Source organism: Poecilia reticulata, chromosome 14, assembly GCF_904066995.2.
Source record: "Poecilia reticulata chromosome 14, P_reticulata-male-v2, whole genome shotgun sequence".
NCBI lineage: Eukaryota > Metazoa > Chordata > Actinopteri > Cyprinodontiformes > Poeciliidae > Poecilia > Poecilia reticulata.
The window spans coordinates 29024929-29042233 of record NC_088843.1 but is presented as its reverse complement, the minus strand read 5'-3'; the positions used below and the strand labels follow the sequence as shown (position 1 = coordinate 29042233).

General features: G+C 38.2%; 1 protein-coding gene across 1 annotated transcript; it reads right to left on the bottom strand.

Annotated features, from left to right (window-relative positions):
- Window positions 1-492: 492 nt before the first annotated feature.
- nipal4 (NIPA like domain containing 4) lies at window positions 493-17170 on the bottom strand. Its single transcript, XM_008428687.2, has 10 exons — window positions 16906-17170; window positions 11841-11942; window positions 8614-8751; window positions 7161-7217; window positions 5723-5813; window positions 5477-5637; window positions 4899-5066; window positions 4673-4752; window positions 1540-1752; window positions 493-1411 (listed from the first exon to the last, which is right to left on the bottom strand). Exons 1-10 carry the CDS (start codon window positions 16940-16942, stop codon window positions 1220-1222), a joined length of 1239 nt encoding a protein of 412 aa, XP_008426909.1. The 5' UTR covers window positions 16943-17170; the 3' UTR covers window positions 493-1219.
- Window positions 17171-17305: the final 135 nt, after the last annotated feature.

Sequence of the window (17305 nt, the reverse complement as noted above, 5' to 3'; positions counted from 1 at the left end):
ACAGCAGCACAGCAGGGAAAGCAGACCCACACTTAATAGACCTCAGAGTTGCTAAGCAAGATAGTGGTAGTGCCTTAGAGCTAATATTTGGAATGGTAATCCAAATACGAAAAGTGAAGAGTCTTCTAACCAGTCCAGTTCCAAAACAAAAGTTAAGGTAAAGTTTGGCTGTTCATTTTGAAAGCAGCACAGTGCGCTGCACTTCTTCATGCAAAGTCAGATTTTGTTTTCCTTGTTTCCAACAATCAGGCCACACAGAGCATGACACAACACCCAAATAAAAGACACCCTTGAAAAATGGTGATTAAGTGATTAAAAATGCTTCCTGTTAAACTAATACCATCTTTCTTATGATGAATAAATTAGGACACCATGTCTGTTTAAAACAGCTAAAATGAAAATGTGAACCTCCTCCTATGACAAGTTGTCACAGGAAATGTACATGTTGGAAATGTAGATAATCACCAATTTAAAGGAATATTTAAAATTACATTTGACTTTTACATTTATTTAGTCTCTGCCTTTCTACTGTTTAATACAGGCCACTAGTAGCACAAAAAATTTGAAAAAGATATTGGGGGGGAAAAGGTTAACTGAAAAAAGAACCTTCTTTGGTGCCATGATGGTCTGTTAAATTAACATCTTCTTGGGACTCAGCCAGTCCAACTGGTGCTTTATGAACAGCCTGAGACATCACGGAAAAACTCATCTTTCCAGCCAAACCTCCTGTGAAAGAAGAGGCAGAGCCAGTTTGGAGTCCATCAGTCTAACGGAGGACACCAACTCATCTGATAATTTAATGTCGTTGACTTGTATGATCAAAAAGAATAAACTCTTTAAAATGCTCAAGGTTAATGACAGCTATGAGGAGCAGTTTGATATTATTTAACTAACTAGTTTGATGGTAAACTTTGATACACGTTTTGGATTTTCTTGTTTTCTGTCGACTTTGTCTTATTTATTATTCTTTGGACGGCATATTTTGTGTGGGCTCTAAAGTACTTATTTCCAATAAATTATTTGAACCTTCTACTAAATTGGCATTTACAGGCAAGATTTCTTAAATATTTACAAATTAGAAAGGTCGACTGGTATTGTACTGTTGAATACCGTCATGTGAGATTGGAGGGACCTAAAGCATAAACTAAGATGGCGGCTAAAGTTTGAAAAAGTGCAGGAAATATCAGTAACAATACAGAAACTTCTGGAATTCTCTTTTTCAGCTGATTATGAAGACTCTGGGTCCCTCCTCTCTCATAGGAGGCAGACTTTCTATCACTACATTGTCCATCAGTCCATATTTATCCTCCTTTAAATTCCTTCCTCCTCTTCCATTGGTTGTGACCTCTTCTGTAAGTCCCTCCCTCTCCACTGGATGAGAAAGCTGATTGGTCAGCTGCTTCATTGTAATCTGCATTAAGAGAAATCAAACGTCAGATTCCTATATGAGGTTGCATTGTCGTATTTTTATTAGCAAAAAATAAGAAGAAAAGCTTTCGTTCATCTGAGGAGAGATGTTAGGGGGGAAGGAATGCCCACCTGCAGCTCCCTGAACAGGTGCAGCAAGGCCACGCCCACCACAATGACCAGGAACGAGCCCAGTGTTGTGACCACATCCACGGCAGACATGCTGCTCCACTCCTGGAAGAGGATGATGGAGGTGGAAAGGACCACAGAGGTGAAGAGGACGTAGTAGATAGGATACACCAGTAGGGTGTTGAAGGTGTCCAGAGACTTGTTAAGGTAGTTCACCTGCACAGACACAAAGGTGACTTCAGACTCATCAATGGGTCACCCAGCCACATGACAAACACAAACTTTTGGGTTGTGTGTGGGGTCTTGTGTTCTCTCCATGTATAAGGGGGCCTTTCTGTCCCAAAGCTGTCTTAGACTTTTTTAAGGTTAGTCTTTTTTAACAAGACTTTTGAGGGTATGAAATGAAGATGTCTTTCAGAGGAAGTTTCATACTGGCCTCTCATAATTAACCATTTATAACAATAGTCTATAGCAGGGGCGCGGTAAAGAGGTGAAAAGTGATGACAATTCTAGGGGCCCTGACCAGCAAGAGGCTCTCCACAATTTAATTTATATTTTGTTCATAGAAATAAAATTAAAAAACCGGGGTCCTGTTAAATACAAAATTAATCATATTGTATTTTCAAAGATTGTTTTTAGCAGTAAAAATTTTATGTATGCAGCTGCAGTCAGTAGAAACTGCAGCAACAAACGACTGTGCCAGTTACTATGCTGCCAAGAAAAGTTATAAAATCAGGTTTTCAAAAACAAAAAAGAGAGAGAGACAGACAAAAAGGCAAGAGTGTTAATTTATAACCCAGTTTTTCTCCAAGAAAGGTGAGTAGACTGTGTGAGATAATCAACCATTTAGCATAATTAGCTTAGCTACAGACTACTGTTTGCCTCCATTTCACTAGCATTTAATGAATTACGGAAAAGAATTACCAACATATTAATATATTTAACTTGTTCCCTGTACCTTTTGCCATTTAATAGGTGAGTCAGTCAGCAGCAGTTATAACCCACGTCCCTGACCCGTCCTCTCCTGAGTGAAAATAAAGCTGCAGCATGTAACTTTTATATAAATATTTTTTTCACATATTTTTTAAAACTGTCATTATGTTGTGAAATTATGATATGAGAGGTAATCAGGGCCGGTTCTAGCCATGGAAACATGAGGGGGCAGGCGAAAATGTTAAGGGGGTGTCATTATACTGTATATCTACATATTAGGGGTTGATAGACTTCATATATTTTGTGGTGGACTATAAAATGATAAAAGTCGAGTAGAAGTCGACTCCTCGCAGTGATGTCATAGAAACGTAAGCGAACTTCACATTAACTTACAAGCTGCATTATATTCACAGCAAATATTGACCTTTAAGTATTTTATGCAGGAATAAACGTATAAGAAACAGTACATCATCACAGACTTCTTCGTCAGCAGCGGATTAAAGTCTGAAAAGTTGCACCAAGTCAGGTGTTGTCGGAGCCGAAATACCATCTAAGGAGTTGTTTTTGTGAAAGGATTCTCGGCAGTTCTCTAGTTCAAACTGGCCTGACTCCCTTCCCTCCATTTGCGTACAAAGTGCACAAATGGACTCGGAAGGAATGCGGTCTCAACAGATAGCATCAACAAAATGGTCTGTTTGGTAGTTCTGAGAAGGAGCAGATGATTAGGTCTGTTGAAAGCATGAAGTCTTATGTCCTTGTTTGGATTTCCAAACAGTATATTAAAGGTCGCCCAACACACACTAGAGAAAAGCAAGCCAGGGATCTGCTGGCAAAAACAGCGCCTTACACGCCATTGGTTGAAACTTTCCAATACACACTGTTGGAGACTTGGGAGGAGATTTTTTGTCAAGACTATGGAAGATTGTGTATTGAACTGATGAAACTGTAATTCCGTGGAGTGTAATAAATCTCCGGCTCGTCTATGGCCTAGCAGCAAGAATTACGTCTCTGTGTATTATTTTCCTTACTTATATATTTAAGAGTAAGCCACCCTTCAATTCTTCAATAGTGTGACTTTTTTCCCCCCCTCGAACACCGTCTAGGGCTGATGATATGTTGGACAGCTGCACGTATAGGAGTCAAATTATTACACTGACCAGTGACACAACGGTGCTTTTGGTTTGTGCATCACAACCCAAAGTTATTATGAATGGATCCTGTTTAGTTACTGTTAAATTCTGCGCTCCCACCTGCTGCTGCTCCATCCTGATGCGCAGCAGGACGCTCCGCTGACTCAGCAGCGGCTCTTTTTGCGGGATGAACCAACATGCAGACTGTGGCAGAGATCGCCTCCATCAGATTATCAGATTGAAGCTTTAACTTCGTTTCCAGATGTTGTCAAATAGTATTTTTATAAGAGCGTAAAGCTGCCAGGTTAGAAGCTTCAACAGCAAAGTGGAGCTGATCAGTTGGATGGAGGAAAAGCTCGACATCATACCCGTATTGTTGCACATTAACTCCGGTAGTCTTTTTCTTTAAAATAAGTTTTTCGGCACAATTTGCCTTTATGACAACAATCCAACAGAAAAGTTGCAGAGAGAAGGGGCAGGAGAGAGAGACAAGCGAACCAGAGGACGAGAGTCAGATTCCAAATCACGGCGGTCTGAAGTTTATATGCGGGGCAGCGCGCTGCGCCAACTAGGGTAGTGCAAGTATCTATTTCTTGCATACATTTTTAGCAAAAGCTAAGCCCATTGTTGAAGGATGTTTGTTTGGCATATTGTGACAGACAAAAGAGAAATCCTCCAACTGCTGAAATCAGACTTCACTATTTTTATCTACAATTTGTGAAGAAGGAAGTGAAGGAACGGTCTGGATCATCTGACACAATGGATGGTAACCAGCTGAACCAAGTCTACCAGGTGTGAAAACACTCTTAGTCTAGTCTCAGAAAATATACTTTTGTGAGCCAGTAAATTACATCTACCAGGAGGACCAAAGTTATTTTGATTGATCATTAAGATCAGAACCAAAATAAAAACAAAAGATTTTAACATATTCATGATTATTCAATCTAATAACCAGATATATGGTTTACAACAACCAGATATTGCATTATGCATTACCAAAGTATATGGTGCCAAGATACTGAATCCTTTCCATCCTGTAACTTGCAGTGCCAATTTTTCTGAGCCCAGCTTACCTGTGTCACTATTGAAACAATGAGGGTGAGGAGCAGGATCCACGTAAGAGGGTGGCTGAGCACAGAGATGTCATAAACCACTGAGCAGAGGAAAAACAAATTATAAGTATTCACAGCAGTGGTTCTGTGTAATTCAGCTAAAGGAAAACTTTAGCAGAACTGAAAATGTTTATAGCCTTCAGAATGTTGAGTAAAAAGAAGCATGTTGCCGTCTGCGGCATCTCACCGGTGTTGATGGCTATGGCGAGGCCCTTCACAGACGATACAGTGAAGGCTCCCAGCAACGAGCAGATGCTGATGTAGATCAGGATGTTGGAACGACCGGACCGCGGACAGAAATACAACACCAGAACCGCACACAGAACCAACACCGCCACAACATAGACCAGGAAACCTGGTACAGACAAGCAGAGTGGCAAACACAGATAAACAAAAACTCAAAGAATTTCTTGTTCTGTTCAAATGAAGCTTGCATATAAACCAACTTTGAGTTAGTAGCAAAATAATAATCAAAAAATTTTAAAAAACCAGGGGTGTCAAACTCATTTTCTTTTTGGGTCACATCATGAACATAATCACAGAGCCAGTTGTGGTAGATTGTTTTTGATAAGTCCACCTATTAAACTTGAAATATTATAGCTTACTCTGTTTTCGAAGAGTAATTCATAAAATGTTATCATTTTTAACATTTATGCCAACTGACTGAATATGAATAAAAACAGATTTGATTGATAAAATTATATTTAAGAATGCAATGTTATATTTTGGATGTCATGTAGCATGTCTGGATGACTCTCCTCTCACCTGGCTCCAGCAGCTTATTGGTCATATCCTGTATTGATGTGACTTCTTGTTCTTGTGGGGCATGAATGACCAACAGAATGCTCCCGAGTACACACAGCAGACAGCCGAGCTTCCCCACCACATTCAACTGCTCCCCCAACAGGTGGGAGGAGAGAATCGCACTTAAAAACACAGACCAGTATGACATCACTGAAAAACATCAACATGTCCTCAGAAGGCGGCGGCTGTGTGGAAACATGCAGCTACCTGATGAGGACACTGAGCGCTCCCAGGGGAGTCACCAGTGTGGCTGGCGCGAACATGTAGGCAGCAAAATTACACACCTCTCCGCCTCCCACTGCAGAGACAGCACACACAGACACACACACACACACAGGACACACACACACAGGACAGATGCTCACCAGTCAACTTTTACCATACAGAAACAAGCAAAACTCTAGTTTTTTTCCCCTTTTTGTAGTTGTACAACTAGCTCTTGAGAATGTCATCAACCTGCTCAGAAATGTGATTTAAATTCAGTGAATTAAACTAAAGACAACTAGAATTAGAATTTTGACATATCATTTACTAGCAACAATGAATAATAATGAAAATGTAATAAATAAGTGTACAAATTTAAGAGCCAACAAAGGCAACCTGCTATAGAAAATCTGTGCATATTTACCATATTTTGGTGGCTTAATGTTAAGATTATTGCACTTGAGTTTTAAAACCCTGAAGAACACCAAGTATTGTAATTTCTGGATTACATCTACTGCTTTTTTTCTTTTTAGACACACTTTAAATACTGCAGTGTGGCTAAATACACAGGTTTTACCAACGGAATTTGAAATGTTGGACTGCTGCGTGATGAAGAGGACAGCAGAAGCTCACGAGCAAATTTGCCTAAAGATGAAGAGACACTGAGAGCGACAACAAAATTTGTAATAAGAAAACAAAGTGTGTGTGAGATTGTTCCGACTCTCAAGAGGGCAAGTTTTGTGGTCTTAGTGCAAAAGAGGAAGATGAAGATAACGATCAATGCCTTTTCCTGGTATGCAGCCAGGTCACAAGAACTGTCCGGAAAAATATACACATTTCATTAAATGTTAAAACACGTAAATATCTCACGTAATATTTGTGTAAATATCTCATAGTTTTCTACTGCTTATGGAAAGGTGGGGCCTACGTATGTACTTTTTTGTCCTTTGTTAGTGGATGTGGCTTATATTCAGGTGGGCTCAATATTCCAGAAATTATGTTAGTGTAAATGATTTATTTTGATTTTGGAAATGCAGAAATGAGTCTGAGATGAATTTATTAACAGTAACAGTTTCCTCTCTAGGAAACGGTTAAACAAATACTCTTGTTCCAGAACTACAAACTGATAGAACTCCTGTTTTAAAAGAGCTAATCCAATTTATTATCCAAGCAGTCATTCGGCAGCATGTGTCTGCTACTTTCTCTATTGCATCTATTAGAACCTTCTTCCATTTTGGTTTAGTTTAATCCCATGCATGGTTCCTTTTCTAAAGTTCTACTCATAATTTAAGCCAGTTTCCAAACTGAACTATTAAAAGCTAAACTACCTTTGTCCCCTCTCCCCTTGACTAAGATGCACAGTAAACAACCATTCTTGGGGGTTTTGTTTCAATCACACAGAGGTTACAACTGTAAAAGGTTTCTACAGTGAAGTTCTTACTGGTCAACAGGCCTCCCCACCACCGCCAGTCTTTAAGGTAGCCATATCCTCCATCACCTGTAGAAATGCAAACAGAGGCACATTTTGTGTTGGTAATGTCATCCTGATTCATAGCATCACACAGCTGCATCGAAGTAGTATTTTGTTTCCTGGCTGTTTTCATATTTTGTCACATTATAGCCACAAATCTCAATTTTATTTAATGGGATTTTATGTGATAGTCCAAACATGGTGTATAAATGAAGTGGGAGAAAAATTAAACTTACTTTTTTTCAAATAAAGAAAAACTAAAAGTGTGCACTTCAACATGTTATTTAATAGATCGTACCGTCATGAGTAACTTGTAAAAACTTTCACCGGCTTTTCATACAGAATATTCTACATTTTAGAGAAACATATCACAGGTTAATTAGTCAGGGTATCTGCTCCAGCAGCCAACCTACAGCATCAGACAGAGTTCAGTTTAATGAACTGAATGTATTGTTTTAAAACTACAATACATTAATAAGAATGACTATTACTATTGAGTTTACACATCATGACTGTTTACAGCAGTAAATATTTATATTAATAGTAACTAGAAGCATTATGCCAGCCAACTGACGAAGTGTGCAGCGACAGGTGGGAATAGAAAAGTGCTGCATACATACAGAGAAAACGATCGACAACTAAATGTCCGAACAACAGAATGGAGAAAAAAATGGCCAGTTCTGAATATCCCATTTTAAATCTTTGATACATCTTACTACTAATAACCATTAGTAGCATTTATGCATGTGTGAGAGTTTAATATAACAAAATGTTATATTTGGACCAAACTGGATCATACGGCAAAAGTGAAACTATTTTTTTAGGTTAGTGGCTAATGCTACGGCTAAGATGTGAATGGAATAAACTTGAAGTTGGGGTTAAGGATGTACTTGTTGTCTCTGTCAGAATACAATTAAACGACAAATAAAGTTACCAACGTGAATAGAAATAACCCATCCATTTTCTAACACCCTTGTCCCTAATATTTCTATTCATTCTATTCGGGAAAGAATAGAAATAATTGCAAAGTTATTTTACGGATGACTGAATTATCCAATGAATGGTGTCACATAAAGCAGTCACCCTACTTGGGGTGAAGTGATAGAGGAAGCAGCATTGAGCTTCCTCACAAAACAAAACAGGTCTTCCAAATCCTTCTTACTTCCAAGTTAGAAAACAATTTGAGCTGAAATTTCAGGTCTGTATAAGCAATCACTTTTGTCACTTATTTTAACCCTTTTCTAAATAAATCACATTTTCTTAGTCATTTTTTACTCTATTCAGAACTTCTCACCTCACTGTCTCTTCAGATTAAAGTAATATATCTCATCTGTTTGGAACCACATTTGTTGCTTCAATGGTACAAGATCACCTAGGGAACCGAGTAAACATGGATCAAATGTCAACATCTGCCTCTGCTCACCTGCTCTGGTGTGTCCGTTGCTGGCCAATCGGATGAGAGCTTTCTTCTTGAGGATGACACTTCCACCAATCAGGAAGGACGAAAGCAGCGCAAGAGTTAATCCCAGCCACATGTTGTATGAACTGTAAGTTTGCATACCTGGAGACAACAGTTAAGACTGTATTTAACAGGGTGTGTATTCTTTTATGAAAATAAAAACACCTGCAGGTGAAGGTTTTCAGAAGGAGAGTCCAAGGCAAGAGCAACAAGCTCAGAGGAATTTAGCAAAAATATCTGTTTTGTGGAATTGATTTGTTGTGCTCACAAGTTTGTGGAAGGAATGTCACTATAATTATGGTCTTTTAATGATTTGCTGATTCAATGATTCCAAGAACAAAAAATCCATGCACAAGTTTGATTTATTGTGCCTTTTTTCCACCATACACACAAACCAGGTGATTGGGAATGTTGAAATACATTCCCAATCACCCATTGATCACACACTTCTTGAGGCCATTATCACACTTTTAATATAATTTGATAAGTTACCTATCCACTCTTCGTGACAGAATTAGTCAAACCTTTTTAAATTATTCTTGGCATGAACCTGGTTTTCAACAAAGGCTTTTGGGACGTTTTGTGTTAGTCTGATGTAGTAAAAGACCAGTTTTATTCTAAAGTCCTTTGAATGTCCAAACAGCCACTTGTGTCCAGGTTTTATAATGTATTATGCACCAGCACTGCTGGCCGTAAAGGATCCACAAAGCATGATGAGATCATTATTTGGATAGTGGCTCTAAGGTCAAATATTTACCTACTATAACCTTGATGAACATTATTACGTTTCAAGAAGATTTGCCAAGAAAAAAGTACCAACAACATTCTGCTACTGTGATTCTGAAGTACTTTGCAGAATTAACAGTGACTCGTTTATTTAAATTAATCTGAACTTCTAGTTCCTTTCTGCCAACACAAACATGATTTTAAAAAAGTTTATCTAAACGACCTGTTTAGCTTCATTGGCTTTCAGGAGGAAGTTTTGAAGCAGCTCGCAGAATAATATTTCAATTTTTTTATTTAAATTGAATCCATTAAGTCCTGTTGTTGTGTCAAGAAGTCTAGTTTCACACTGAACTACCCTGTGGTTGTTTAGTTACTTAAATGTGGCAAACCTAATTTTGTTTTTGTAAAGCTAAAAATTTTATAACTGTAGAATCAAATGTACAAATTGATTGTATTGATTGTAAAGAAGTAAAGATTGTTGTACTATAATCTCCCCACTGCCTTGTCCAGTGTAAAAATTTTATGTTATTGATAAGAAAAAAATTACTAATAGGAGATTTTTGTTTATTCAAACTGCTAAATATCACTTCATAAATGGGAGGAAATCAAGTTCCAGGAACTCATTTCCAGTGTAGAATAGAAAAACCACAGATGCTTTATGTTATGAATCATTCATGTTTTGTGGTGGAAAAAGTCTTTGTTGCCTTAATAGATGGAAACAGAAAGGCAGGAAGAAGCAACAATAAGAAAAAGTATAAAAAATGTATACAATTCATGTATAACTTCATAATGCGACTTTATTTATGATTCACCTGCAATAACCAATTAACTTTTTGATAAGCTGTCAGCTGGTCCAAAATGTTTTATCGGCAATTATTGTTCCAATAAAACAATAATTTAAAAAATGTTAAAAAATAAATAAAATAAAACAAAAGATAGAGAAAAATCTCTCCCCAATTTCAGCTTTCCTTCATTGGCTCCCTGCTCTAAAGCCCTTAATAATCAAACTTTTATAAATCAGAGATCTGATTGGTCCATGTTCCCAACAGAGCCCTTCACTCTCAGACTGCTGGTTTACTGGTCAGCCTCATTACCGAGACCACAACATGCAGCTGAACAACAACTGATGTCAGCTCTGGGAAACTCAGTTCCAGGAACTGAACTAGAGGAACCAGAGGCAAATCAACTTCAGCTCGCTGCCTTCCTCATGTCGCCTCATGCTGTGCTGTGAGAAAATACTGTAGCTCAAGTTTATCCACCAAATAATCGACATTGAATAAGACTGTGCAGGATTTCTGAACAGTGAACAGCAAAGAAAAGTGAACAGCATATAAAGATTTATTACTTAGAAAGTGATGCATTTCAAGAGGTCATTTCTGCTAATTTGGGTGATTTTAACTTACAGCTATGGGGAAAAAATGTACTTTCTCAGAAGAAAATACAGAAATGTCCTGCTAAAAGTATGCAAACGGACCATACAAATTTTACATTTAATACTGGGCTCCAGGAGTTAATTACTGCACCAAAGTGACTTAAACCAGCATTGGTACTTTTGGCAATGTATGCAGATGGTCATCCAAGCAGAAAAACTGAAATCAGCATCTCTGGAGATCAGCAAAGGGAAGCATGACGTTTTCCAAAAGTAACCACAACTTTTCAAGAATTCTTGAAACCTGGATGTGTTTCAAGAATATGGTTAACCATGGTTAATTTGGTTAACCATGGTTAATTTGGTTAACCATGGTTAACCATATGCATCTCACCTTTTTGTACCACAATTTTTCCATGTTAATGCCTAGATACAGCATTCTACAAGCAGCTTTTTTAGCAAACACACAATTTAATGTAGTTATTTTTCCCTGTGAGGATAATGTACTCAACAAATATCTACTTGCCAACTGTCAGGTCAGTAGTCGTCACCTTGAGTCTGTGGACCATAACATCCATTCATTTTGTTGTGTGCACACCAAGTGACGTTCAAATTTTCAGAAAAAATTTACATTTTTAAAAGCAACTCACACTTTACACATTAGTATTGCCTACAAGTTACACATTCAGGTGTTGTGCACAGTTCCAAACCTGATTTGACTTGAGTTTCTCTACCAAACTTCAACTTTCCTTTAAGTATTAGCTCCTGTCTTCAGGTTAATTCCACTGGATCACCTAAGAAAATCCTGGGTATATTGGGCCTGCTTCGCAAAACTCTGAAAATCCTACTAATTTAGTTGAAAGATATTTCTGACGAGGCAGTGCTTTCATTTGACGTGCAGTTGAGCTGCACTGCAAACAAAGCTGCCGTCCTAATGACGCAGGACTCAGGTGACACAAGGATGCATCAAATTTCCAGGACATAATTGAGGAGGGAACAGAGGCAAACATGACATCAGAGCAAAAATAAGGCAAGTTTACACAAGAAGAGAAGCTGTGATGTCTCAGCTGATAGAAGCATGTCGGTGATGGACTACCTGTTTGTCGACTGTTGTTCAGGTGTGTGAGGATCAGAGTTTGATCTGTGGTGACCAAACACACAGCTGTCTGGGATCCACACCACAGCGTCAGTACAGACCCTGCAAAGACATGAAGCATTCACTAAAAATCTGAAGCTCTGTAGGAAATTTCTGATTTCACTGGAATTCAAGGTGATCTTTTGTTATGAATGCATCATATCTTTATTACTACACAGTTAAACAATAATAGTGGCCATGACCAGAAAAACAATGCACACATTTTCTGTAAATCATTTGTGTCATTGACCAGCAGAAAAAAAAATAAAAATCTGTGTAGACCAAAAGTTGACCAAAAATGAACAAAAAGCATCTCTTAACTCCTTCCTCAGACATCCCACTCCAATTTATTACTTGTATCCAAGAACAAGAGTTCTTTATCATCCATATCCCATGACTATATTAGACAATTAGAACATAGATGGATTAGTAAGAATATAACGTTTTGGGTTTTGTCTGCATCTTCCACGTTAAACTAGATCTGAACTCATTATATTGATTTCAGGCTTCAGTCAATCCAACACTGGAACTGGCCTTTGACCTTGAAATGTAATTGCTTCCAGTAGTTATAAACTTGAATTTTATGTTAAAGTAAAATGTATCCAGTTGAACCGTCTCAATGCAGTAAGTGCTCAAACTGGAAACAAATTACATTATACAACTACAACCAAAATAAACAGCACAGTGCATAACTGTGAGCTAAAGAAGACTGTTTAAAAATTCAACCCCTAGATGAGGAAAGCCAGTAGACGCATACAGAGATTTTTCAGATTATTTCAAAAACCCTTCTGAGATTTTATGAACAAAAACAGAGACAGGCAGACAAGAAAAGTGAACATATTGGGTGTCTGAAACTTAATGAGACAAACAGAAATGTTTTTGGGTTTATTTTTCAAATTTGAAATTAAATTACTGTACACAGAAATTGAACTGAGGTAAGAAAAAAAGTTTTGACTTAGATTTATGATCAGCAATATTGCAATAGTCATGTCAGCTAAATACTGGGCTTTGAGAAATTCATGATTGTGTCACCGTAGCTTCCTGCACTGTTGCAGACACACTTTGGTCTCTGACCAAAATGCAGTACTTGATTTGCGTGTGCAGAGTTGAGCCATACTGGTCTGACCACTCTGCATAAGGGCAACAAGAGGAGCTTGGCTAATATTTACACTGTAAACAACTCGGCACCGTCCAGATAGAGAATTCTCAAAAACATGTTTGGATTTCAGGTGTGGGGAAGCAATTAAAATACTTTACAAATCAAAATGAGTCAGAGCAAAAAACAGAGGTAAAGGTTAGAGATTACTTGTATTACTTACTTGTAGCAGGATTTAAGAAACACATTTCTATTTAATATTTTATTAGCTTTTTTGTTCTTGTTTTACTTGGTAAAGTCAGTAGGTCAAGAAAGGAGAAAGTGAAAATACATTAGATTGATTTGAAAACTAAACGCATACACTTTTTAATTAATATGTTGAAGTTCAACAAACAGTTTATTTCAGATCATTTGAGGGCAAAAAAGTAAGTAATAAAAACATATTTACATATTTGTACTTTACCAAGTTTTATTTAAAGTGTGAAGCAAAGGTAAGAATTGAAATAAGACAAAAATGAAAAGTATTCTCCATTTTAAACTGTCATTAGCATCTTATATTAATAATTAGCTAAATTAGCATTAGTCTGAATATTCTCTCCCTGAACGGCTGAAATGCTGCGACAGGACAGACTTAAACTTTTTCGCTCACTTTTCACCACAAATAGAAGAAAGGCTGTTATTTCCATCCGGTCTGAGCATCAGCAGCATCAGCAGCATCAGCAGCATCAGCAGCATCAGCAGCATCAGCAGCATCAGCAGCATCAGCAGCATCAGCAGCATCAGCTGCCTCAGTCCCTTGAACATGATCACTGCTCCGGCTGCAGGGTCCCATCAGAAGATACTTTTTATTTTACATTGTTTTACTGTCATTATTGCTGTTGCAAATCTTGGTTATGCAAACAGCATAACCAAGATTTTTGCTTATTCTGTCAAGTTTATTTTAACAAAGTCAAGTTTATTTGAGTAGCACATTTCAGCTACATTTAAGTTCAACATGCTTACACCATAAAAACATCATATATTAGCCAATTATGAAACACGCAATAAATATTACATTTTGTCAAATGCCACCATCAAAATCATCAAGCAAATATTTATCAAATATGTTGATCAATTTTCCAGTTATTATGAATCAAAGGCCACTCTAAACTGGAGCGTTTTAGCCTCGATTTAAAGGAACTCTGTGTTTCAGATGTTTTTTGGAAGTTTGTTCCAGATTTGTTTGGCATAGAGCTGAATGCTGGTCATGTTTGGCACATCAGAACCAGAAGACCAGAGTGTCTGGAAGGCTGACACATCCACAGATAGTTAATGCATGTTGGTGCCAAGCCGTTCAGTGATTTATAATCTAACAGATCCCTGTAGATATTCCCTGAGCTGTGGGGAGTAAGTGTGACAACTTGAAAGCTGATGATATGCTTCATTTCCCAAGTTCTAGTGAGAACGGAAGCCGCAGCATTCTGGATCAGCTGCAGTTGTCTGACTTTTTAGGCAAATCTATATACAAAACATGATTTACCTGAAGAAGATGAGTATTTTTTTAAACCAACCTAATACTTTGACATAAAAGAAAAAGAAACAAAAACATTAACTGGTTTGCACCTGCCTAATCAACCAGTCCAGTATTCATTGCAATAATTTAAATAATTTATACATTTCCGGACTTAATTATAAACTGTTTAATTTAAAAGAGAATGAAAGACAAATGGGGGCTGTTTAGTGGTGCAGTTGGTAGAGCTGTTGCCTTGCAGCAAGAAGGTTCTGGGTTCGATTCCCGGTCTTTCTGCATGGAGTCTCCATGTTCTCCCTGTGCATGGTGGGTTTTCTCCAGGTACTCCGGTTTCCTCCCACAGTCCAGAAACATGACTGTTAAGATTAATTGGCCTCTCTAAATTGCCCGTGTGTGTGTGTGTGTGTGTGTGTGTGTGTGTGTGTGTGTGTGTGTGTGTGTGTGTGTGTGTGTGTGCATGGTTGTTTGTCCTGTGTGTCTCTGTGTTGCCCTGCGACAGACTGGTGACCTGTCCAGGTGACCTGTCCAGGTGACCTGTCCAGGTGACCCCACCTCCTGCCCAGAACACTAGCTGGAGAGGCACCAGCACCTCCTGGATGAACGATAAATGTCTTGGCACATAACTCTCTTTTTTTCTGAGTAAAATGACTTCATACAAGTCAACTCCCTGACACTGCTGAACATTAAAGTGACTTAAGGATTTTTTTTTGTTGTTTTCAATGTCTGTCATTTTTGTACACAAATGTCAATATTAATAGAAGGATGAACAGTAGACATGTGCCAATCAGGGTTTTTCCTGCAGATTCCGATCACATTATAATTGTTTTATTTATTTTTTATCATAAACACTACAGGTTACATTATGTGGAAAAAGGAACCATGAATTCACTTTAATTTAGACAAAAACTTGTTTTTAATAACTTTTTCCAAGAAGAAAACTAAACTAAACAGGCATTGTGCAAATTGTGCTGCTATCAGTAATACGATCTTTAACAGACTGATAACATATGGAGGCTCTGAAGAGGCTAAATAATGCAAAGAGCCAAAATAAAACCTCTCAACATTGCCAAAAAAATTCAAGTATAAAACTTAACATTCAAAGGCAAATACAGGATCCATTACAATAAACAATCCAGAGTTGCTGAATAAAAACTTCCTGTTAGCATGGCGGCTAGCTGATCACTGCTAGTTCTGAGTGGCTGTTTCTGACTGAGCAGAGTAATTATGCAGAGCAGGGAGGAGATCGATTATTTTTTTAGAGATTATCTGTCTCATGTTAGGACAGCGAAAGTTTTAATACATATGTAAAATGTATTTTTAGGTTAGATGCTGCAGCTTTAAGCAGAGGTTCGGTGTGAGAGTCACTACCAGGTGGAGCAGAAGCGGCGCTCCGTCTATGAAATATTACTACCTGTAGCGTAGCAGCGGTTCAACAGCGAGAGCAGAACCAGCGTCTTACATCGCAGCTCCAAGACTTAAATCATTTTGCTGGTTATTTGTTTAGCTTTCTGACCGTCATGCTAATCCGGGTGAGTGTTTGTAGCTGTGCGCTGCTTTACCTGCTATCTGATCCTCCATATGTCTTTTTTACTGCAGTGAGCCTCGATGTAGCCAAACTCCTCAAGTATAACATTGTTTTTATGTCGTATTAGCTTCGTTGTGTTGATGCATTTTGACCTGCTTCAATTTTCCGCCGCAACACGCAAACTTCCCCATTCACTCAGTGCGTTATAGTTCCACATCGCTTAGGATTTGTTGCTGCGCGTTTTGTGCAGAGTGAAGGAAAGAGGAGACCAGCTGCACAGGCAGGCTGAGAAATGAGATGCAGGTGATCGGTATCGGCAACAAGAGCCAATGATCGGTGACCGATCGATCGGCACACCTTCTAATGAACAGTGTCAGAATTTCAACCTTTAATTTTTGATCAGGAAATACTGTTAACATACATATTTCCATTTGATATTATGCATTTTAAGCGATGATCAAACATCTCTCCTTGGTTATCGAAAGTTGAGAATTTTTTAAAGGCACTAATTAGTTGAGAATGTATTTCAAACCAACATATTTCACTTTGTGTCATTAAACGCTCAACACGGATGCAGGTCTGTATATTTCGGACTTTCAGGCATCGTCTCAGTAAAACATGCTCTTTTCCACGTATCGCTTGTATGAACACTGGTGATGCATGCCACGTCACATAATTTGACATTTAAAGAACAAACGTAAAATGATTTCTAGGATTGTGACGTTTCATGTCAAATCTACAGAATAAAGACATTTTCAGCTCGGAATTACGAAACAAGGAGCCGAATAGATCCGCCTGAACACAGAAAATGAAGCTTCGCTCCCTGAACGTTCATCTCCTCAGAGGAGCAGAAAAGTGCAACAGGCTGTGAAATAAACACAAAACTTCTCTTTACCATTTTTGCACGTCTCGTTCAGGTGAAACTCTCGCATCGTGATGTTGTCCAGGTGAAAATGATCAAGAGAAACAAGCAGAACGGGAAGTCCGTATTCACCTTGTCCAACAGAATTAAATCCCTTTTTTATAGTCTATATAAAATCCATATAAAAATAGCTTTAGGAAGCGGTCAGCACTTCAGTCCATGGAACAAACGCCACTTCTGGGCCGAAAGTCCGTCGCTGTTTTCTCCGGAATCAGCTGCGGCCCAATGGGAACTCAGGTGACCACGCCCCGAGCCAGGGCCGGTCCGAAGTTGTTTGAGGTCCTGAGAAGAATTTCATTTGGTGGGCCTAATTTGTTGATTTATTTATCTGTTTGTTTTCAAATTAAATAGTGAACCTTACAGGTATCTGCTT

Bases quoted from the DNA above. Each gene is read 5' to 3' on its own strand.
- nipal4 (XM_008428687.2), bottom strand. From the start codon at position 16,942: ATGCGAGAGTTTCACCTGAACGAGACGTGCAAAAATG. The intron at 5,814-7,160 runs GTAAGAACTTCA...CTGTCTCTGCAG, and splicing joins GTGGGGAGGCCTGTTGACCA to TGGGAGGCGGAGAGGTGTGT. The intron at 5,067-5,476 runs GTGAGAGGAGAG...TGTCTGTACCAG, and splicing joins CAATAAGCTGCTGGAGCCAG to GTTTCCTGGTCTATGTTGTG.